This window comes from Salvia hispanica, chromosome 4 (assembly GCF_029641045.1).
Source record: "Salvia hispanica isolate PSC_SH4W2 chromosome 4, Shi_PSC_v1, whole genome shotgun sequence".
Classification (NCBI taxonomy): domain Eukaryota; kingdom Viridiplantae; phylum Streptophyta; class Magnoliopsida; order Lamiales; family Lamiaceae; genus Salvia; species Salvia hispanica.
The window spans coordinates 24110003-24130796 of NC_142695.1; the positions used below are offsets into that span (position 1 = coordinate 24110003).

General features: G+C 33.4%; 2 protein-coding genes across 3 annotated transcripts; one reads left to right on the forward strand and one right to left on the reverse strand.

The window, feature by feature from the left end:
* Positions 1–4218: 4218 nt before the first annotated feature.
* On the forward strand, positions 4219–8821 carry HSF4 (heat shock factor 4). Its single transcript, XM_048095870.2, has 2 exons — positions 4219–4754; positions 8039–8821. The coding sequence occupies exons 1-2, from the start codon at positions 4551–4553 to the stop codon at positions 8657–8659; spliced, it is 825 nt and encodes a 274-aa protein (XP_047951827.1). The 5' UTR covers positions 4219–4550; the 3' UTR covers positions 8660–8821.
* Positions 8822–10693: 1872 nt separating this feature from the next.
* LOC125194376 (Ran-binding protein in the microtubule-organising centre protein) lies at positions 10694–17358 on the reverse strand. 2 transcript variants are annotated; one of them, XM_048092559.2, is made up of 12 exons: positions 16930–17358; positions 16735–16836; positions 16564–16644; positions 14517–14614; positions 14220–14355; positions 14031–14129; positions 12915–13023; positions 12432–12835; positions 12176–12352; positions 11897–12094; positions 11133–11459; positions 10694–11013 (listed from the first exon to the last, which is right to left on the reverse strand). In XM_048092559.2, the coding sequence occupies exons 1-12, from the start codon at positions 17197–17199 to the stop codon at positions 10921–10923; spliced, it is 2094 nt and encodes a 697-aa protein (XP_047948516.2). In that variant the 5' UTR covers positions 17200–17358; the 3' UTR covers positions 10694–10920. The 2 variants fall into 2 exon arrangements, with proteins under 2 accessions (XP_047948516.2, XP_047948515.2); XM_048092558.2 differs by having other exon boundaries at positions 14505–14614; positions 16930–17357.
* Positions 17359–20794: the final 3436 nt, after the last annotated feature.

The window sequence follows — 20794 nt, forward strand, 5'->3', positions numbered from 1 at the left end:
TACCTATAGTGTAAGGAAAAGATTTGTCTTCAAGGTAATATCTTCTTTCCTTCCCTGAATTTTCGACTAAATTCCCGCCAGCATTTTGACAACTTTGCACGACTTTGGTAGAACGGCCATAACTCTCTCCACAGAACTCCGATTGAGGTGATTCTTGCACTGTCTTCAATTTCTTTTCAAGATGACGAGAATGGTGTGCAGAACGCCCTGATCAGACTTCAGGATCGCCGACAAATCAAGTTTGAAGACAGTTGTCGTGTGCCGCGTTTTCCCAGCGGTCGCTGGCAAGGTCCCAGTGACCGCTGGAGAGAGTCAGAGCCTTCTGGACTCTTTGCAGTGATCGATGCACATGTTGCAGCGGCCCGGGCGTCCTTCAGCTCCTGCTTCCGGAAATTCATCTTTTTATGCCCTTTTTTTGCTCTATTTTGCACATATCTCACAAAACACGTCAAAATACCAAAATGGATAAAATATGCGAATAATGGACATATAATGCAACTTTGACACTCAAAAAACAGACCAAATAATGGCCTTAAAACCGTGCAAAATCCGAGCATATCATAGACCACGGATCTTCTCTCTGGTTCCCGAACTGTACTCCAATATCAGTGTGGGCTGATCCACTGGAATACTAGGACTTAAATAAAAGAGACAGAAATTCGACTCCACGGAGGAGAGGAAAAATTCGACCAACACGGGGGGGGGGGGGGCAAAAATTTTTAGGGAAAATAATAATTGTTGTTATTTTTTCTGTCTCTTTTATTCTCCTATTTATAATAAGTTCCTTTTGGGCCCAGACACGGATCTATGGAAGGTTTTGGATATGGGCTCATCCAATTTACTTTTTACTAATTAAATTGAACCCACAATTTAATATAAGCTTTAATTGGAATATTACGAGCAGCCACTACAGAAGTAATATTGAACTCTCCCCGTCCAAATCCGAAATTATAAGTAATCCGGGTTTCCGTTTTAACTTTCATTTCCCGCACTTAAGATAAAAATGTCTATTAATTAATGTCTGCTATGGACTTAATTAATTAACTTCTTATTAATTCCAAGATGGACTTACAATGAAACGCTTATTTATTATTCTTAGAGTAATCAAACTCCAACTAGCTAGGTTCCGAATAATAAAACCTTGTTTCGCGCTCCTCTTGAGGACATTATCAAACGAGACTCACCTCGCGCATGATTCAATAAATAGTTTTATTCATTGGAAGATAAAATAAGAGTTTTATAGTATTCAATCACTCGAAACAGTTATTTTCTATTATCCAAACTCTAACAATAAGTCCTTTTAAATCGCGATCACCCGCATTTATTTACCCTAGAAGGGCGGTCCTGATACTGAGAGAGAGAGACAGCGTGAGGGGAGCGATAGGGTTCCAAATCCTCTTCCCCTTATTTTTAACGGAAGTCTAATCATATAAGTAGAGAACAAGGCCCAAGCCCAACTTTAGTCTTCTTCCCCAATTATCCCCATCTCATTCACGTATCACAGATTTACAGAGTCAAGGGCAAAATTCCGAACATTGTAGGGTCGGGAAACGATAAGAGGAATTTTCTGGCTATTCTCTAGGGACGATGGTGGGGTCGGCCGAGCCCACTCAACCCTACCTCCATCCGCCGCTGAGTACATTTATTTTTCATATTTTATTTTTTATTATTATTTTTCTATTTTATTCTCTCACCTACTTTATTTTTCTCCACTTAACTCAATAAATATCATTTTTTAAAATTGTTTTCATAAAGAAATCCATCACGTGCATGTATTTAAGCAGAGCAAAGGCAATAACATTTAAAATATGATCCCACTAATATACAACACTACATTCTATATTTGTATAATTATTCTCGTACATTACATCTATTTATAATCATTTGAAATTTATTCATTTAATATAATTTGATTTATCGCGTTTTAACAATTTCATATCAAAATTTTAAAAGTTATTAACGTCATTTTAATTTTTTTCCCTTGTCACCTAATAACACGTAGTATCAATTTTTTTGACCAACTAAAGTTGATATATATTATAGACAAAATTACATCATGAATGTTAATTTCAGTGTCACATCTAGGCAGAATATGTTAATTTGGGATGTGATCCAAAATTATCAAAACATTTGGTGTAATTCACCAATAGATTCACATTATAGATCATGAAAATATTCGAAACTGGTAAAAAAAAATTACTCCTACTTTGCAATTTTCACAAACCTTATTGCGTTCGTATCTATTTCGTCACATTTTGACATTGAGCAAAGGTAGTGATAGATTTTAAGTAAGTGAATGCATGTCATCCCATGATTTGAATATCCTTCACTAGGAAACTCTCCACTAAATTTCCATTTAAATTGCACCAATCTCTATATGCCATGTTTATAAAGTGCGGAAAAAAATCATCTAGGTCAATTATTTTTTTTCTAGTGTGGAAATTATTCCTCAGTGCAGGTGTTCAAAAAGTGCATTAAATTTCAACTTCATTTACCAAAATACTACTCCCTCCGTCCTATAAAAGATAAATACTACTCCCTCCGTCCTATAAAAGATGTCACGCTTGTGTGACGATACATGATTTTAGAAGGTTTTGTTTTGTGTATTAAATGAACAGAGAAAATATAATTTTTATATTAATGTGAAAGAGAATTTTTTCCAAAAATGGTAATATAACATTTTTTATGGGACAAACTAAAAGGGAAGTGTAATATTATTATAAGACGAATGGAGTATTTTAATTAAAATGGCATTGTTTAGTGTGGAGTTGGTTCAGCAATAAAGTGATAATGCATGTAATCAAAGATTTCAAATTTGAGTTGATTTTTAAATTTTTTATTCATTTATCCATAATAATAGAATGGCATTATTCAATTCTTGTGATGAAAATTTGAAATGAGATTCTTCAACTAGAAAATTAAATTGTTATGGATGCATAACCAAATTAATCAAGGGACAAACACAATACATGTGTGCTCTACCAGACACGATTCCATTTCTTGTCCATACACTTGACCAAACTTGTAGTATTAAAGAATGTATATTTAAAAGGTTATGTCATCTTTATCCATAAGACCATAACTTATCAACTCAGTTAACATAATTGCATAAGCTGACACTTACAATAAACACCAAACAACTCACAAAATTGCATGTGATATTTCGTGATTTTCAGTCTTTAGAAAATAACCGGGAGTTAGTGAAATTTGTGTCTCACTTATATATTTTAGTTTTGTAATAAAATATAAATAAAATAAGTTGATCGTATGTGAAACCAATTTTCTATTTATGATTAAAGTAAAATAAAACTCTTATTACGAGACTTAGGGAGTACAAAATAAATTGAATGCTTGCGGCGCAGTAGTAAAATTATAGAGGTGATCTATATTAAGTTAAAGATGAGTCCACTTTATTACTATTAACTAAAAAAATAGGAATATTGCTTCCTAATATCATGAAATTTTTTAAAATTTATTTTTTGCACAACTTTAAAGTTCCCATATAATATTACTAATTTTAACCGTTGTTAATTTTTTTTTTAAAGCGATAAAATCCAGCTACATTTCATTTGTTTTTATATCACATTAAATATGGTTACTACTTAAAAAAAATATACTAGTGATGTGATTACAAAGTCCCTAAAAGCGAAATGATTATCCATTTCATTTTAATTTAGTTGGATTTTGTAACCGATAGAAAAATTAAACAATTTAAGTTGTCATAGAAGTAATCAATTTTACATTTTGAGTTATTCCACCACAAGTGATCAATTTTCTTTTTTAGCTAAAAACAAAGCTTCAATCATTTCTTACGTTATTATCACTTTATCTCTTTTACTTTTTGATGCTTTACTCTCTCAATTTTAACCAATGTATATTATTTTTTTAATTCTCGTGTCCAAAAGATATCTATCACTTGTAATGGGCAGAGAGAGTACGCCATGTTTAAAATTCATTAAAATAAATAAATATTCAAAAAGTTTCATAATATTACTATATGTCAGTATCATCTTCATGAAAGTTTCTGTAGATGCAAGAAGCTATCTCATTATCTAAGAAAAGTATTTAGTCAAAACATCTAAAAATCACCGGCGACACACAGCGGGCCCCACGTTTCTAACACTTTCTAGAACTCTTCCTCACTTTCTATACCCCACCCCACCCCCACTAGTGTATCTATCTATATATATAATATATATATATATATATATATATGCGCCATGTTTTCTTTGCCTCCCACTATTTATTGATTTAAATTCCCCCAAGAAAATCCCCAAAATCGAATACAGTAATATTTACACGGCAGAGTGAAGGCATGATTATGAATGATCCATCTCCAATATGACTATCCAAATGGAATCGGCTGACGACGTCGTTCATTCTCGCGTTTTCCTCTTCGGATTCTACTGCTGGGGCTGGGAATTCCTCACCGCCTTGTTGCTCTTTAGTTGCTGATCTCATTCAATTTCTCTTCCCTTTCAATTCCAATTGTTATCAGTCCACCAGATTTAGATTTTGTTTTTCCAATTATTCTTTTCAATTTGGGGGAAATGGCGCAGCGGTCAGTTCCGGCGCCGTTTCTGACGAAGACGTATCATTTGGTGGACGATCCGGCGAGCGACGACGTCGTCTCGTGGAACGAAGCGGGGACGGCCTTCGTCGTCTGGAAAACTGCGGAATTCGCTAAGGATTTGTTGCCTAATTATTTCAAACACAACAATTTCTCCAGCTTCGTTCGGCAGCTTAACACCTATGTGAGTTTGTTTACCTTCTCAACTCTTCAATTGATTTTATTTTACATCAAATTAGATGCTCTGCATTTCTTTTTGGTGCGATTGAAGTTTTTAGGTGTTTTCAAAATTGTTGGAATTCAATTAGTTTAATAAGTCCAACTTCAGAGCATCGGGATTTCTAGGAATGGATTCTGTTTATTTTAGGAAAAAATATGGAGATGGAAGTGAGGGTTAAGCTTTTTAGGTGGAAAAGTAGGCTGAATATCAATCTCCAACGTGTTTCAACATGTTACGTTACCCAAAATTTCCCCCAATTTATTCACAATAACTTGTTGCTATAATCAAGCAATAGCAATAGTCTCCCTCAGTACTAATTAAATTGAGTCAAAAATTTTGGCACTAAGATTAAGAAATTTTGTTGAAAAATAGGAGATATGAATAAAGTTAGTAGGAAATATAATAGAAGAGTAAATTAGATGATCGAAATAAATTAAGAGTAATTGATATTTTTTTTTCTAATAAAATGAAATCACTCAACTTAAATAGGAGATATGAATAGAGTTAGTAGGAAATATAAAAACTTAAATAGGAGATATGAATAGAGTTAGTAGGAAATATAAAAGGAGAGTAAATTAGATGATCCAAATAAATTAAGAGTAATTGATATATTTTTTTTCTAATAAAATGAAATCACTCAACTTAATTTAGATAATTTAGATGGAAGGAATATTATTTTATTATTTTTGGATTCAACAATATTATTGCTTTAGTAAAGAGATCTACATGAGTTCAAATGGGTTGGTGGGATATCTAAAGTCTAAACGTGTTGCTCGAATTGTCCAACGAATTCTTCTGCTAATTAAAAAATATCAAGCAATTATTAAATACTCAATCTAAAGTCGGATCTGTTTATTTAGGCGGTTCGAATTCTTCTGCTAATTAAAAAATATCAAGCAATTATTAAATACTCAATCTAAAGTCGGATCTGTTTATTTAGGCGGTTGTCAAATTTTCTACCATAATTAAAGTCGTCAAAAGGGGTTGTTAAAAATTAAAATAGTGCAAGAGTCTTCAATTTATGCTAGGACTAGATAATCTCCACGGCGGGCTAGAATAATCTTGTAGTAGTTGTATTGAATAGATAAGTACTTTTTGTTCTGTAAAATAGACATATTTTGGTACTATTATAGTAGTACTGCATAATTGCATAATTGGTAAAGTGAAAAACAATTATAAAAAAATTAATTGGAGTATTAATAGCTTGTACAATTGATAAAGCAAGAAATAGATAGAAAGAAAAATAATTAAAATATTGTTAGCCGGGAATAAGATTCTTAAAAAAATTACTAAAAATAAAAGTGGATTATTAATATGGAACATACTGTAAGTAATGTATATTTTTACGAGGAAGTGGGAGCATTAAGTTTTAATCTATATTAGGTATTAAAGATTTTGCCTCCAAATGTATGTAAGTTGAATTTAGATGAATTAATGCCACCTTGAATAGCAAAAGTGGTGTAGACTATATTATTCTGTAATTTGTTTTTTAAGACATGTAGTATATATTTGAGATGTCCGCCTCACCATTAATTTGGAGCGGTTAATAATCTGCAAAAAATAGAATAAATTGAAAGTGTACACATAATGATTGGTTCATGTAGAAGAGCTGTATATTGATACAATCACGACCAATTATCTAAAACGCCTTATGATTGGTAATGAGAAACTAATTTAAATTGGAGGCTGCTAGTAATTTAGTGTTTGATTTTAAAATTATGTTGTGTTGATAATAAATAATGAAAAACGGGTCAATGGAAAATATGAGAAGATAAGAAGAAGAAAAACGGGTCAAATAGAATATTACTTGGCATAATTTTTTGATATTATTATTTGGCATAAAGTTGGTGTGGTCAAGTCTTGATACGATTAAGATAGCACAATCTATGACATGGTGATAGTATTCTAAAAACATTAATAGAAGCACATGCATGACTAGTTCTTGTTGTGATGGAAGTAGATGCTTTTCTAGAATTTGCATTTATTCCTTGGGTTGTTTTTGAAAAACGTTAAACCTAATGTTTATGAGGTTGTATGACCTAAACAAAAGTGGAATTTATTTGAATATTGAAAATACCAGTTATTGGATATTTTTCCAACTAGCATAATCTCATCAATGGTCATTCATATTTTGGAAATGATCATGTTTAATGGTTTTAGACAATGTTTTAAAAATCGGACCGGCCGGCGAACCGGCGTCGTTACTAGTTCACTGGTTCAACCGGTTCACTGGTCGAACCATTGGTTGAACCGGAATATATAATAAACACATATATAAATATTGTTAAGAAATTTAATATTTTTATGTATTAAAATAGATGATGTTTATTAATTTAAGAAAATTTATTTCGTAAAATAATATTAGAATTAAATACGAATTAGGTATTAAGTTTAGATAAAAATATTCATTGATGTCAATAGCTAGGGTATATAAATTAAGTATGTAATATAAAAAATTTATTTATAGTAAATAATGAATCTTATATGGTACTAATAATAATATAGATGGTAAGTAGAGCATCATTAAAATATAGAGGATGATAATTATTTATATTATAATTAACAATTATATTAAAGAATATAAAATTAAAATGAATTATTAGTTTTTGTAGATAAAAATTTAATGGTTAATGTATAAAAATATTTGATGTTCAAATTGTTCAATGAGCTCATGTGGTGGAGTGGTAGAGGTCTTCTTATGTAGAAGAGAGGTCATGAGTTCAACTCCTACCAACAACAAATTTTAAAAAATTTTAAACAAAACAATACTAAACCGGTTTCCGGTTCACGGTCCGACCGGCCGGTTCTGCCGGTTCAAAGCGGTTCAATGCATTGGTGGTTTAAAGGAGTGAACCGGACCGGACTACCTACCGGTTCGCGGTCCGACCGGTTGAACCGGCCGGTCCGGTCCGGTTTTTAAAACATTGGTTTTAGACTTTAGTTGTCATTGTCAAATTAAAAGTTTTTATGTAAAGAAAACTAAGTGGAATTTGAGCCAAATGAGCTGACTAATTGGTATCCTAAAGTGACGTTCGATTTCTTAGATAAAATAGTAAGTAGTAATATCTAAGATTAAGTTGTGAGATTATTTTAGTTGAAGGAGGCTGGCTATGACTAATAATCATATAATTATCCATCTTAAATTGAGTTATGAGATTCCATCTCATGAACCAAACACACTACGTATTTAATCCCGAGATACAATCTTGCAAACCGAATCGCCCCTAACTAGACGTGCATATGTTCAGGGTTTCCGAAAATCAGTTCCTGACAAATGGGAATTTGTCAACGAAAACTTCAAACGAGGGAAGAAGGAGCTCCTTGTCCAAATCCGCCGCCGGAAAACCGCTATCATCCAGAATCCGGCCAACGGGAAAGGTGCGGCCAGCGACAATCTGGCTTCCCCAGAATCCTCGGGCGAAGACCTAGGGTCTAGCTCAACCTCATCCCCGAACTCCAAGAACCTGGAGACTCAGGTGGCGACGGCCCAGCTCTCGGACTTATCTGGTGAGAACGAGAAGCTGCGGAAAGATAACCAATTGCTCAGCTCCGAACTCGCGCAGACCAAGAAACAATGCGACGAGCTGATCGCCTTCTTGAAGCAGAGCGTGAAGGTGGCGCCTGACCAGATCAACCGCATTATGAACCTCGGGGAAGATACCACTGGGGATGGGAACACTGAGTCTGATGATGACGACGACGATGATGATAATGATGATGATGATGATGAAAATGAGAATTGCCTGAAATTGTTCGGAGTTGTGGTGAAGGAGAAGAAGAAGCGGGGATGCGGCGGTAGCGCTGATTTGTGTGTGCCCCATAAGAAGCAGATGAGGCCATGGATGGAGAGCAATAAGGTGTGTAACTGATGTTGAGATCAAAATAAGAGGAGTTTTCAACAGAGCTACTCTTTTTTCATTGTTTGTTGTTAGTTAGATCAAAGGAAAATGGGGTTTCCTTAACATATAGTTTATGGTTGTGTAAATCTATTGTTGAAGACATGAACAATATCATGTATTCTTTCTGCTTAAGCTCTCGAATCGGTAGACTGCATATATGTTTTTGTACCATATATAATGTTGATAGAAATAAAAAACTAAAAAAGTTGGTACTGGTTTAAAAAATAATAAATATTAAAATAAGTAATTATTAGTATAGTTAAATTTGAAAAAAGACATGAGTGGAATTAGGTGAGCACTTAAGCAACTGTGTTTCCATTATTTAGATTTTGCAATTAACTAAATAATTAATGGCCTAAGCCCAATAAAATAGGAGTAACTGATATACTTTTTTATTCTAAGATATGATTATAAAATACTCTCTCTCATTAAATATGAAGCATTTTTCTCAGTACAAGATTTTATATAGTTTATTTTATGAGAAAATCAAATAAGAAAATACTACATACCCTTGGTTGTTTCGGGGTTAATTCATAAATTAAGTTGTTGGGCTGTTTTTTCCATGCTATATACCCTTTGTTTAGTCTATCTACAAATTTAACCTCTATTGAAGTTGGGGAACTATATTTAAAAAATTCTCAAAGTTAGATCTTATATGATGATTATTGAAAATTCATAAGTTAATTAACGAATTTTATATGTAATCTATAATGTAATCTCATAGACAGTAGATCAGATAAATAGACCCTAGGGCATACTCCTACGAATAAAGAATAATCTTTTATGTTGTTTTTTTTATGGACGATGGTCTGCTATTCTCGTCACCCCAAATTGATTCAACCTTAAATCTTCTTGTCAATTATCCAAACTCAAAAGTTTGAATATTGCATGAGCAATAACTCAAACTTCTAAACTCAAGGTAGAGAAAATATCACAAGAGAAAGAAGAAGAGAATTTCGAAAATTTCATTATTAAGGTTATGAAATTTTTTAAAATCTCAAGCACCGGGAATAGTCGCTTATGATTGAGTCTCCTCTCATTTTTATAGAGCATTTGTTGGACTTGGTTAGGGATTAGCCCTTAACATAATAGACTTCTATTTAATTAAATCAACCTAATTTAATTAAAGTTTTTAAGAAATTTAGTGTTATCATGATTACTATAGACTTACCATTCAAATTAAGATTGCATAATCATGACACCTTTATAATTAATTTCATATTTCGTATTTAATATATTCTGTAATTATTAATCCAGCGAAGTTACTGCTAGCTCAATTTAATGCTAAGAGTTTTGAAATAACCTTATCTATAGCTAGTTTCTATAAAATATAAACTTGATCAGAACATCTATTGTGGACAACACCCATCCGGCGTAGTTGAGACATGGTTTTAGAAAGTAACAATGTCAGTCATCATTTTATGTTGATCATTGCTATTAAAGATGACATAGTTATTGTATGGTGAAAAACTCGCACAATGATAAGCAAAGTTGCATATTGACCAACACTTTATGTTCGATGTTACTTAGTTCAGTGTGATTCATTAAATATGCCACACTCTAATATCATCAACCATCCAAAGAAAAGAAGTAAATATAGATCAACATAATACTGTCTGAAACAGATTTTCCACATCTATTTAAATTGCGAATGTCAATAACTTACTTCTCCAAGATATCGAATGAAAGATCTTCCATAACCACGAGTGTACCAATCAGTCTACAATGTAGAATAATGACAATTTCTTCAATTATTTACTTATTTTCTAAAAATATAATCAATAAAGAATAATAAATGAAAAACTTTAAATTACTTCACGATATACCAATGTTACTTGTCATTTCTTATTTTATAATCATATCTTAGGGATTAGAACATACTATAATACTTTAATAAACTAAAGCAAAAAAGAAATATATTTCATCTTAAATAAGAGAGTAAATACTTCTAATAGTGGTCTTCACAGAACTGGCAACATCTGTAGCCAAATACGTGATGCAGAGTACAGAATACCTGTTTATTCCCATAAATAAATAAATTAAATCCCAGAGGATAAACCAACATACAATTCTCCAACAACTCCAAGTCTATTTACAATATCAAACCAGGCACTTTCCCTATGTGTAGTTGCATAATTACACAATTGAGGTGCGATGAAATAGGTATAGAAATAGTCCAATTAAATAACAATGGACTATTTTCAGTTGTTAACATACATTTTTTTTTTACACTAAGCAAATATTTGTTGGATCACTGTTTCTGCATTTCCGTTATACTGGGCAAGTAGATGAATTGCGTCTCCTCGCGGCAGAGCAAGAAATTCCTGAAACAGTAACAGCATGTGTTAATAACTGTTTGAAACTGTATCACAAGTTCGCCTGATCTATCATGGATTTAAATCGTGGGTGAGGCCGTGCGTTGCATATGAAGGCGAGAACTCACCATCACTTTCAGTATTGCATTTTCATCACATCCAATATCGCTAGATGAGATCTGATTAGAACTACTACCATCTTCCTGCATCCTCGTGTTACTGGAGGATATTGTAGCTGGAGAGGAGCCTTGAGTGCACGTATCAATAGTCGACTTAGAAGCAGAATCTCCTAACAAAGGACCACCGTTTTCTTTAAGCGAATTGATCCACAAGAGCCCCTCAAATTGGTCTTTACACATTTGAAGCTTGAACCATTCATTGTGAGTGTGGAGGCTGGCCCTTATGATCTTCATAAGCTGGGGTTCTTCGATCCCAAACCTCTTGCCAATCGCAACCTTCACTCGAGGTGATTAAGTGTAAGTTTCACAAATAAGACAAGGCAACATAAGCCAAGGTATAAAGATATTTTCATACTAAAACAACAATTGTCCAATAATGCTCGATTACCTGATACAATCTGGGTGTAGTTCGAGAATAATAAAGAAGAATGAGATAGGAAAAACTATTATCTTGATGATTTCGTTTTATCGGTCCAGGGTTCTTTTTCCAACGGAGGGGAATGCTCAACCAAGAAACCAATCCAAATAGGTCATACAAATCTAACAAATAAGTACGCATCTTCCAGATCGTGATTCAATACAAAAGGCATGGACAGTATAGCGATGGCCAAGAAGAAAGGTGCAACAAGATATAACCACGAGTTGTACAGAAAATGGATGTAAAAAAACAAGAAACACACACGAGGGAATCCCATACTAAAAGCACACAATACCTGAAGGGAAGTTGCGAGAGCATCTAAGGGCAAATGTTTGCCGCTAGGTTCTTCACTTGACCGGAGCAAAGTGAACAAAGTTTCTTTCAGGGGCTTAAGCAAGGCTGAATAATTAGCAGCCAAAGGGCCCAAATGAGATGAGGCAACCTTCAATGCAGCGGAATGATCACCCGCTCGGACAAGCTTAAGGAATTCAATCTGCAACCAAGCACAGGCATGTAAACACCTCCCACTACATCTGATGTACCAAGTACCCAAAAACTGCACACAGGCACAAACCTGCTTCAGTTGGAAAAGCTGTGTTGGGTTCTGAGGGAAAAATTCTGGATCGAGAGCATTTATTTCTTCAACAACCTCTGCAGCCATTCCCTCACTAGCTAAATCCTTCATACCCAAAATAATCTCGTACTTGTCAGCCATGCTGCTTACATTTTTTATAATGGACTTTTCGAGATCCTGCACAATAACAGCAGTGACAAGAAGTTCCGACATAGTAATTTTTAATAGAAGCAGAAACCTAATCATGAGATCTTACCAGGTTAGTGCAACCTGGTAAGGCAGTAGCACCACCAACACCATATTTGCAGCAGCTTCCAGTGAAAGCTTCAGAAGCAACTTCAAAAGTTTCATCTCTCCCCCTCCATCTTTTACGTTTGCCCCTATCCACAGTTCCAGTGCTTCTGTTTCTTTGAAAAGCTCTGTTGTCTTCCAGCTGGCGTACTCTAGTGGTACTACAATCTTCACTAAGACTGTTTGGTTCACAGGGATATCGCACATCCATATCAGAATATTGTGAGCTCACTGGATCATTTTTAGTATGAGAACCTTCCATTTGAGCACTGCTCACCGACTTACTGTCGGTAATAATGGAACATTCAGATAAACTGCTGCCAGCTTCCCATTTATCCGCAGTTTCCATTTCAGTTGCAACATGCAATCCTGTTGTTGACAATGAAATTATTAAAACAGTTGCTAAAAGAATATTCAATATATTACTTCCAACTTCAAAGAAACTTACTTTCACCCAGGTTTGTTGGATCAGGGTCCACGATACCCCTATAAATGCAATATTCGTGAACAAGTTCATCAAGCACCGAGATGTCTACTTTCATCCGGCATAATTCATTCTGTGATAAACAACAAAATGTACATAAGCCTCAAATGCAATATTACAACAATAAAGAGTTATGAACTCAAAGCAAGAAAAATACTTCATTTCACATTGAGCATCCACTTTACATCGAGCAATTTAAAAACTGGAAAGATGTAAGATAACCTGGTAACCCACTGTGAGAGATACTATAAGCGAAGCACTTCTTTTGGGCACGAGATTTAAGGAATTGATATTTAAATAGTTAACGTAGAGAGAGTAAAGTATGAGAGTGGGAAAAGTAGAGAAATAAAGATGGAATAAAGTAGGTGGAGAATAAAGTAAGAGGGGATTTTTTGCTAAAAAGGGAAATGACTCACTTATAGTGGGACATCCCAAAAAGAAATATGCCTCGCTTATCTTGGGACGGAGGGAGTATCTCATATTCACTTACTAAGTGGAGGGATTTAGAAAAATAATTTAACATGTAATTTTTCATTTAAAACCAGGCGTTAAGACTTCACCATAAACTACTTCCGTGAATCGGGATAAAAAGGGTTGCACAACAAAATGGAAAAGCCACTTTTACTTGCAGATTTGCAATCATGAACTTCTAAAATTATCATTTGACAGCAATGAACTTCAGAAGTTCTCCATTTCATCTAATATCAGGCCCTTGACGCTGACAGGGGGGTCTGGGGAGGGGGGAGTTGGGGGGAAGATAGAGGCCTTCAATTATTTCCTCACTTCATTAATACTGACGCACACAAGAAGGAACACCCAAACACAGTGGTAAATCACATGGTTAAAAATCCTGTTCAAAAGTAACTGATAGCATCCATTTTATTTGTCACCACCATCAACTTGAGATAGTACTTTTTAATGTAAAGACTAAGGACGTATATCACAATATGTTTTATGCACAACAGGGTTTTCCCACAAAGAAAGTAGCTTTTCTTTTACTCAGACCTCAGGCCCTAAGCTAACCAAGCACTTTATAATAAAATAATCCATTAAACAGTACGTGGCTTAAATGACACTGACCTGAAATGCCTTGTATAGATCACCCTTGGCAAACCTCATGCTATCAATGGCACCCTGTCTGGTTAGCTCTACTGCATGAGCAAGGGCTTGAATGTCCACCTGGTGGGTAAACCAAATATAAGTAAATCCAAAACAATGTGGTACTTTGATTTTGGATTACTAAACCAAACTATCTCAGTGCAACAATACCTCATCAAATGGAGGCGCCTCAAACAAACTTTCTTGTGGAGTGGCAGGGGGGTCACGCTCCTCAAGGAGCAGCCTCTCTGTAAGATTGGCTACGGGTGATGAAACTCCTTGATGAAGGCAAAATCCTTTGTGTATACTGCATATCACCAAACATTCAACAAAGTGAAATTAATCTCAAAATAAGATGAGCAAGTACGAATTTGTGCAGTACACAACCAATTACAATATGTGTAATTAAGTCAAACTCCCTACATTACTATATAAACAAAAGACTAAAGGGCATACCTTATCAAATACCTCAATGTCATGGTAAATATAGGATCATATGCTTGTAAATGAGCCCGTAATATAGAAGATAAAAGCCCTGCAATCTCAAACCTTCTTCTCTCAGACCACTGAAACAATTACAAAAATCACATAAGCATTTATACAGAATATATTAATGTAATATATTTGCTCAATAAATAATACAGATAACTCTTATCTTTGGAATTTACTCAGGTTTAAAATCATGATCCAAACATCACTGGCTTTCCAAACAGCAACATCAGATGCTTGTGACAAAAGTGATTGTTTAACAAGCACGTGATATGACCTACACATGCTAACTAAGTACGATATGACCTACATATTACAACGTTTATCATCCAAATTCAATTTGGAGGCAATACATGAACATTGTTTGGATGCTTTTGCAGATATCATGTATTCAATTTCAAGCATCTAAGATGTATAATATGTAGGAACTTTGAACATATACAATATTATTGAGTTTAATACGCAATGAGGAACTTTACATTCAAAATTATTATTTAGATAAAAAAAGGTTTAAAGCTCATAAAACATATTGGATCATTCAAATTAGAATCTGTTTTGGACTTGAAACCACAATGAAAGTATATCAACTAGATATGCCAGGGTCAGGGTGTAGCAAGGACTAATTCTCTAACACTGAGCAGACAGAAACTAGTTTATAACTTATCAAAGTGCTGCTTAGGTAATGAATAATACTACTAATCAGAAAGTGAACTTCAAATAATGGATTTTTCTCAAGAGAATTGTTTATAAATTTTCTTATCAATTGCCTGACTTTCATCCAGCTACTTGTCTTTAGCTATAAGATCATCATAACAGAAATGAAATATGCAACCGAAAAGCAATATAAACACTCCCTCCGTCCCAAGGTAGTTGAGTCGTTTATTTTTTGCACTCATTTTGAAAAAATGATACTCCTCCGTTCCACAAGAATATGCATTCTTTCCTTTTTAGTCCGTCCGACAAGAATATGCACTTTCTAATTTTGGAAACTCTTCTCTCTCTAATGAGGTGGGACCCATTCCCCACTAACAATACTTTAATTACTCTTTCTCTCTACCTCTCTCTTACTTTACCAATTTTGCATTAAAATTCATGCCAAATCCAAAGGGCATATTCTTTTGGGACAGAGAGAGTAATAAATAGTTAAAGTGGAATAAGAGTAATGTAAGAGAGAGAATAATGTAGAGAAGAATCTTTTCTATATTATAATATTATCTCTCTTACTTTACTCTCTTTCCACTTTAACTATATATTATCATTTTTTCAAAACAGGTGCAAAAAAGAAACGACTCAACTACCTTGGGACGTAGGGAGTATTACTTTATTCAAGAAATTTTCCTAACTTCAGACCAATGATAACAAGGGAGCAGAAAACTCTATACTGCAATTATAACAAGGCTAGGCCACCTGAACAGCATTCTGCAATACTGTCTACATTTTCTTTTCTTTTTCATGGCTGAAAAAGTACTCCTAATCATTCTCCACACTTTTTAGAAGCCTAGTACACCAAGCATACATCTAAGTACATGTAGTATTCTTCCGTGTAATCCATTTTTTCACATTTTACACTGATTATCTTACTGATTAAATAAAATATGCAATCCAACGTAAGAGACATGCCACAAGCTCATAATATCTCATACAATTACACACCTTTTAATTCAAAAAAAAAAGAAAGTATGTCCCAAAATAAGATTGCTCTGGCTTCAGCCAATCAATAAAAACAAGTTTTAGAGCAACACTGTCTCGGTCATTAAATTTGAATCAAAATTCTAATGGGAGCCTAGCCCACCTTGCCCGCCTAGGCAGCTTGCCACATTTTAAGGCCGACTGGGCCATATTTGCTGAGGCTGAGGCTGCCTGGCCACATTCTGGAACACTGATTATGCAGAGTACTTGAAGATTTATACATAAAAACTCTTTAAATCAATCTGTCCTCCAACAACTATGAACATAAACTAAATAAATAGCATGTTCTGTCACATGAGAGGATGCAGTATTATCATAACGAAATATTTCAGGTTACCTCATTTGCCACAGGAGACATCTGATCATCTTTGTCATAAATAAAGGCGAGAAGAGCATGTTTAAATTCCTCATATGCTTCCTTCAATTAGAAACAAAATTGAATCAGCAACCGACTAACTCCTCACTACTCAACTTATTAGTATTCACTAGCACGGATAACCAAAGGTACCGGATAGGCATCCAATGCACACGGCGCGAGAGATTTCCGCGCACAGTCGATCGCAGAATCACGGTCACCGGAAGTTCCCTTCCTCAACAGCTCAATGAATTTCTAATTCCAAAATTTAAAAAAAAAAACCGAATTACAAAACGTAACAGCAAGCAAAAAGTCCGAAGTGAAGCGAAAGTGAGAGCGAGCGCGTGCCTGTTTCTGCATACGGAAGAGGAGGCGGTGATCGTCGAGCACGGTGGGGGCGTAGCTCCGGAGGAGGTCGATAGCGGAGTCGATGTCGCCGGACTCGACGGAGCGCCTGATCTGGAAAATCAGGAGGCGCCAGCGGTAGGAGGAGGAGGAGGACGAGATAGAAGACGGCGAGGGCGGCGGCGGCGGCGAGTCGTCGATCAATCGCTCCGATTTAGCGAAGTCGATGACGAGAGCATCGAGCGCTTCCCAATTTACAGGCGTGGAATCCATCGCATCTAGTAGAATTGAATTGAGTGTGTGTGCGGTATCATTGCCCTCTCTCTCTTTCTCTGGTGTGTGTGACTATTGAGAAAGGCGTGATCTTTATGTTGAATATAGATAGATAGAAATGAAATCTGCAAATAGGTTTTGGGATTTGGATTTGGGGGAAATTGGAAATTGGCTTCAGTGAGGCGGCGCCGACCGATGGATAAATTTGGCGATTGTTGTGCCACGTCGGCATTCAATAAAATGAATTAACCCACTCACAAATTACTACTTACGGAGTATTACATTTCGTCCTTTTTATTGTTAGTTTTCTTAGTGATAAATTACAAAATAGGACATTATAGGTATTTTATTTTGGGATAAATTTATAATGATTCATGAATTTATTACATTACATATTTACCTTTACATGACCATTTAGCCAAATATTAAGTTTCCAAACTGAATATGAACAAATTTAGGAAAAGATTAATTATATATTTATCATTGGAATGGTGTAAGCATTTTTCACTTTAAGTATAAACGGCCTTTGTTTTTATTAATTCATTATTCGATAATCTCATTTCTTATTGTTATATTTTATAAAACAAAACAAATATGTAATACACTAATAAAAAAAATTAACTATTTTATTATCAAATAATTATTATTTTTCACTTTAAGTATAAACGGCCTTTGTTTTTATTAATTCATTATTCGATAATCTCATTTCTTATTGTTATATTTTATAAAACAAAAACAAATATGTAATACAATAATAAAAAAATTAACTATTTTATTATCAAATAATTATTATGAGTATGAATTGTAAAAATACTACATGCATATATATATTTTTCTAAGTGCTATCCCAAGTGATTAATTATAATCATTAAATCAATTTACTTATATATTATATATATCTATTCAATCGTTTGAAACCAAACTAAACAGAGTGTATGTAATATTTTAAAGGGATATTGGCGACTAATATTGTGGAACTTTCAAAAAGTTAGGTTTTTTCCACGAATTTTAAAATTGGCAAATAATATCACGAATTTTATCCCGAGTTAGTTATTTTCCACCAATGAAAAAATTCCGGCAATTAATATATCATGATAATGATTTTTCTCGTGATTTCTCGACAACTAGTTTTTCTTGAAACACACCCTCCAAATTTGTTATTCAAACTATTAATATAGCCGGAATTTTTTCACTGATGGAAAATAACAAACCCAAAGGAAAAATTCATGATATTATTTGCCAATATCAAAGTTAATGAGAAAAATCCAACTTTTGAAAGTTCCATCGTATAAGGGGCCAATATTCCTATTTTAAAATGTGTTAAAATGAATAGTTATGCATGTCTAATTATTTTATTTTTAAATAAAATTTCAGATTGTAAATTATAAAAACGTATACATGTATGTATAGTATCACCTAATTAATCGATGATCATTAAGTCAATTTCATTGTATAAACTACATCTTCACATAATCATGAAACAAAACTAAACATGAAATAAAAATAGAGAAAAATAAATTAAATTGATAATAATCATTCGTGTCCAATTATTTTATTTTTAAGTAAATCTTAAGATTGTAAATTATAAAAATTACTATATATATGTATATTTAATTTCTCTGTAGGTATCACTCAACTAATTGATGATCATATTCGATTTCATCGTATACTCTACATCTTCTTCTTCACACGAAAACCATGAAACGAACTTAAATATGATATACTCCATTATAATGAAAAAAAACTAATTAAATTTATAATAGTAATCCGGATCCAATTATTTTATTTTTAAATAAATCTTAAAGTTGTAAATTATAAAAAAAATAACTACTTGTATATATACTTAATTTTCCATTGCTAGTATTCCCTCCGTCAGCCATTAGGAGTCTCGGTCACTTTTGCGCATTTGCTTTGTAAAAGTGATAATAAATAGTTAAAGTGAAGAAATGGTAAAGTAAGAGAGATAATAACCTAGATAAGACTCTTCTCAACATTATTCTCTCTCTTACTTTACCGTTTCTCCACTTTAACTATTTATTATCATTTTTACAAAGCGAGTGCGTAAAAGTGACCGGGACTCCTAATCACAGACGGAGGGAGTATCATCCAACCAATAGATGATTATTAAGTCGATTTCTTCGTATACTTTACATCTTTACGCAAAAATAATGAAACGAAATTAGATTTATATAGAGTAGTACTTAATTTCTCAGTGCCAATTCAATTGAGTAGATTGATGATCCAATCAATTGATTATCATTAAATCTATTTCATTTCATACTCATGCCAAAAACATGAAAAAAATTTTTAGATATGATAATATAATAGATAAAAACAAATTAAATTCATAATATTCATGCACGTGTAATTATTTTATTGTTAATTAGTAATTTTTAAGATTGTAAATTATAAAAACAATTACTCCTTCCGTCCCGACTAAGATGACACATTGCTTAGTCGGCACAAGATTTTAGGAGTTATTGGTTAAGGTATTTAATTGGAAAGAGAGAATGTGGGTGTATGTATTAAAGTAGAGAGATAAAAAAGATATTTTAATAGGAGTGAGAAAAAGTGGTTGAGTGTATTAATTGGAGAGAGAAAGTTACCAAAAAAAGAAATGTGTCATCTTAGTTGGAACAAATTAAAAAGGAAAACGTGTTATCTTAAGTGGGACGGGGGAAGTACATGTGTATAGTACTATTAAGGGTGCTTAAACGGTTCTCCGGTTCTCGGGTAACCGGAATCGGAACCGAAACCGGCCGGTTAATTAAGGAACGGTACAGGTTCCTACTTTTTAAATAAAACCGGTCCGGTTCCGTACCGGGAACCGGATTATAATTCAATTATTTTTAATAATTTAATATACTAATAATCTAATTCATTGAATTAATTTTGAATTAAAGTAAAATAATTTGAAACATTTAGTGATTTTTAAATTTAAACATTGTTAGATTTGCGAGCTCTATTTTCTGATGTATTTAAAATGTTTAAACCGTGATACTTTGAATCTACAATTATTTCCCTAATCCATTTTTTATAAACTAACTGCAATGAATATGACATCATAAGTTTGTTTTAAATTTTCAAAAGAACTTATACAAATACAAATTCATTTCATATGATAGAAATTTAACTTTATAACAAATTTATGTAACAATTCATTTAACATACGATTTTAACCTATTTGTGAATAATTTATTAACTGTTTCATTATAAACCAAAAAGTCACAACAAGATCAATTAGTATCAGAAATTCCAATGAATATTTGTTTAGCCAGAAAAGGGAAAATGAAATTCTCACTTTTAAAATTTTTTGCTAAAGTTTAGAACTCTTATTTTTGTATTAAAAAATTGCTAACATAAACTAATCCGACCTACTATACATCACCCTTATCCATATATGAAATTATTGTGTTGTTGGTTTGTATTTGTTGTGTATTTATTTAAATTTTTAGGTATTATTTGTTATATTTCTAGATGTTAGATTGTTATTTATTAAGTATTAAACTATTTAAAATTATAAATTAATTCGAATTAAAATTACACATCGGTTCCGGTTCGAAACCGGAATCGACCGGTTCTTAACCGCCTGGTT

What these genes read in the sequence shown, in the direction of transcription:
- HSF4 (XM_048095870.2), top strand. Translation starts at nt 4,551, where the DNA reads ATGGCGCAGCGGTCAGTTCCGGCGCCGTTTCTGACGAAGACGTATCAT. An exon ending in TTCGGCAGCTTAACACCTAT is followed by an intron (nt 4,755 to 8,038) that starts GTGAGTTTGTTT and finishes GCATATGTTCAG; the next exon opens with GGTTTCCGAAAATCAGTTCC.
- LOC125194376 (XM_048092558.2), bottom strand. Translation starts at nt 17,199, where the DNA reads ATGGATTCCACGCCTGTAAATTGGGAAGCGCTCGATGCTCTCGTCATC. An exon ending in TACCAGGTTGCACTAACCTG is followed by an intron (nt 12,353 to 12,431) that starts GTAAGATCTCAT and finishes GTTATTGTGCAG; the next exon opens with GATCTCGAAAAGTCCATTAT. An exon ending in AGCTTTTCCAACTGAAGCAG is followed by an intron (nt 12,095 to 12,175) that starts GTTTGTGCCTGT and finishes GCTTGGTTGCAG; the next exon opens with ATTGAATTCCTTAAGCTTGT.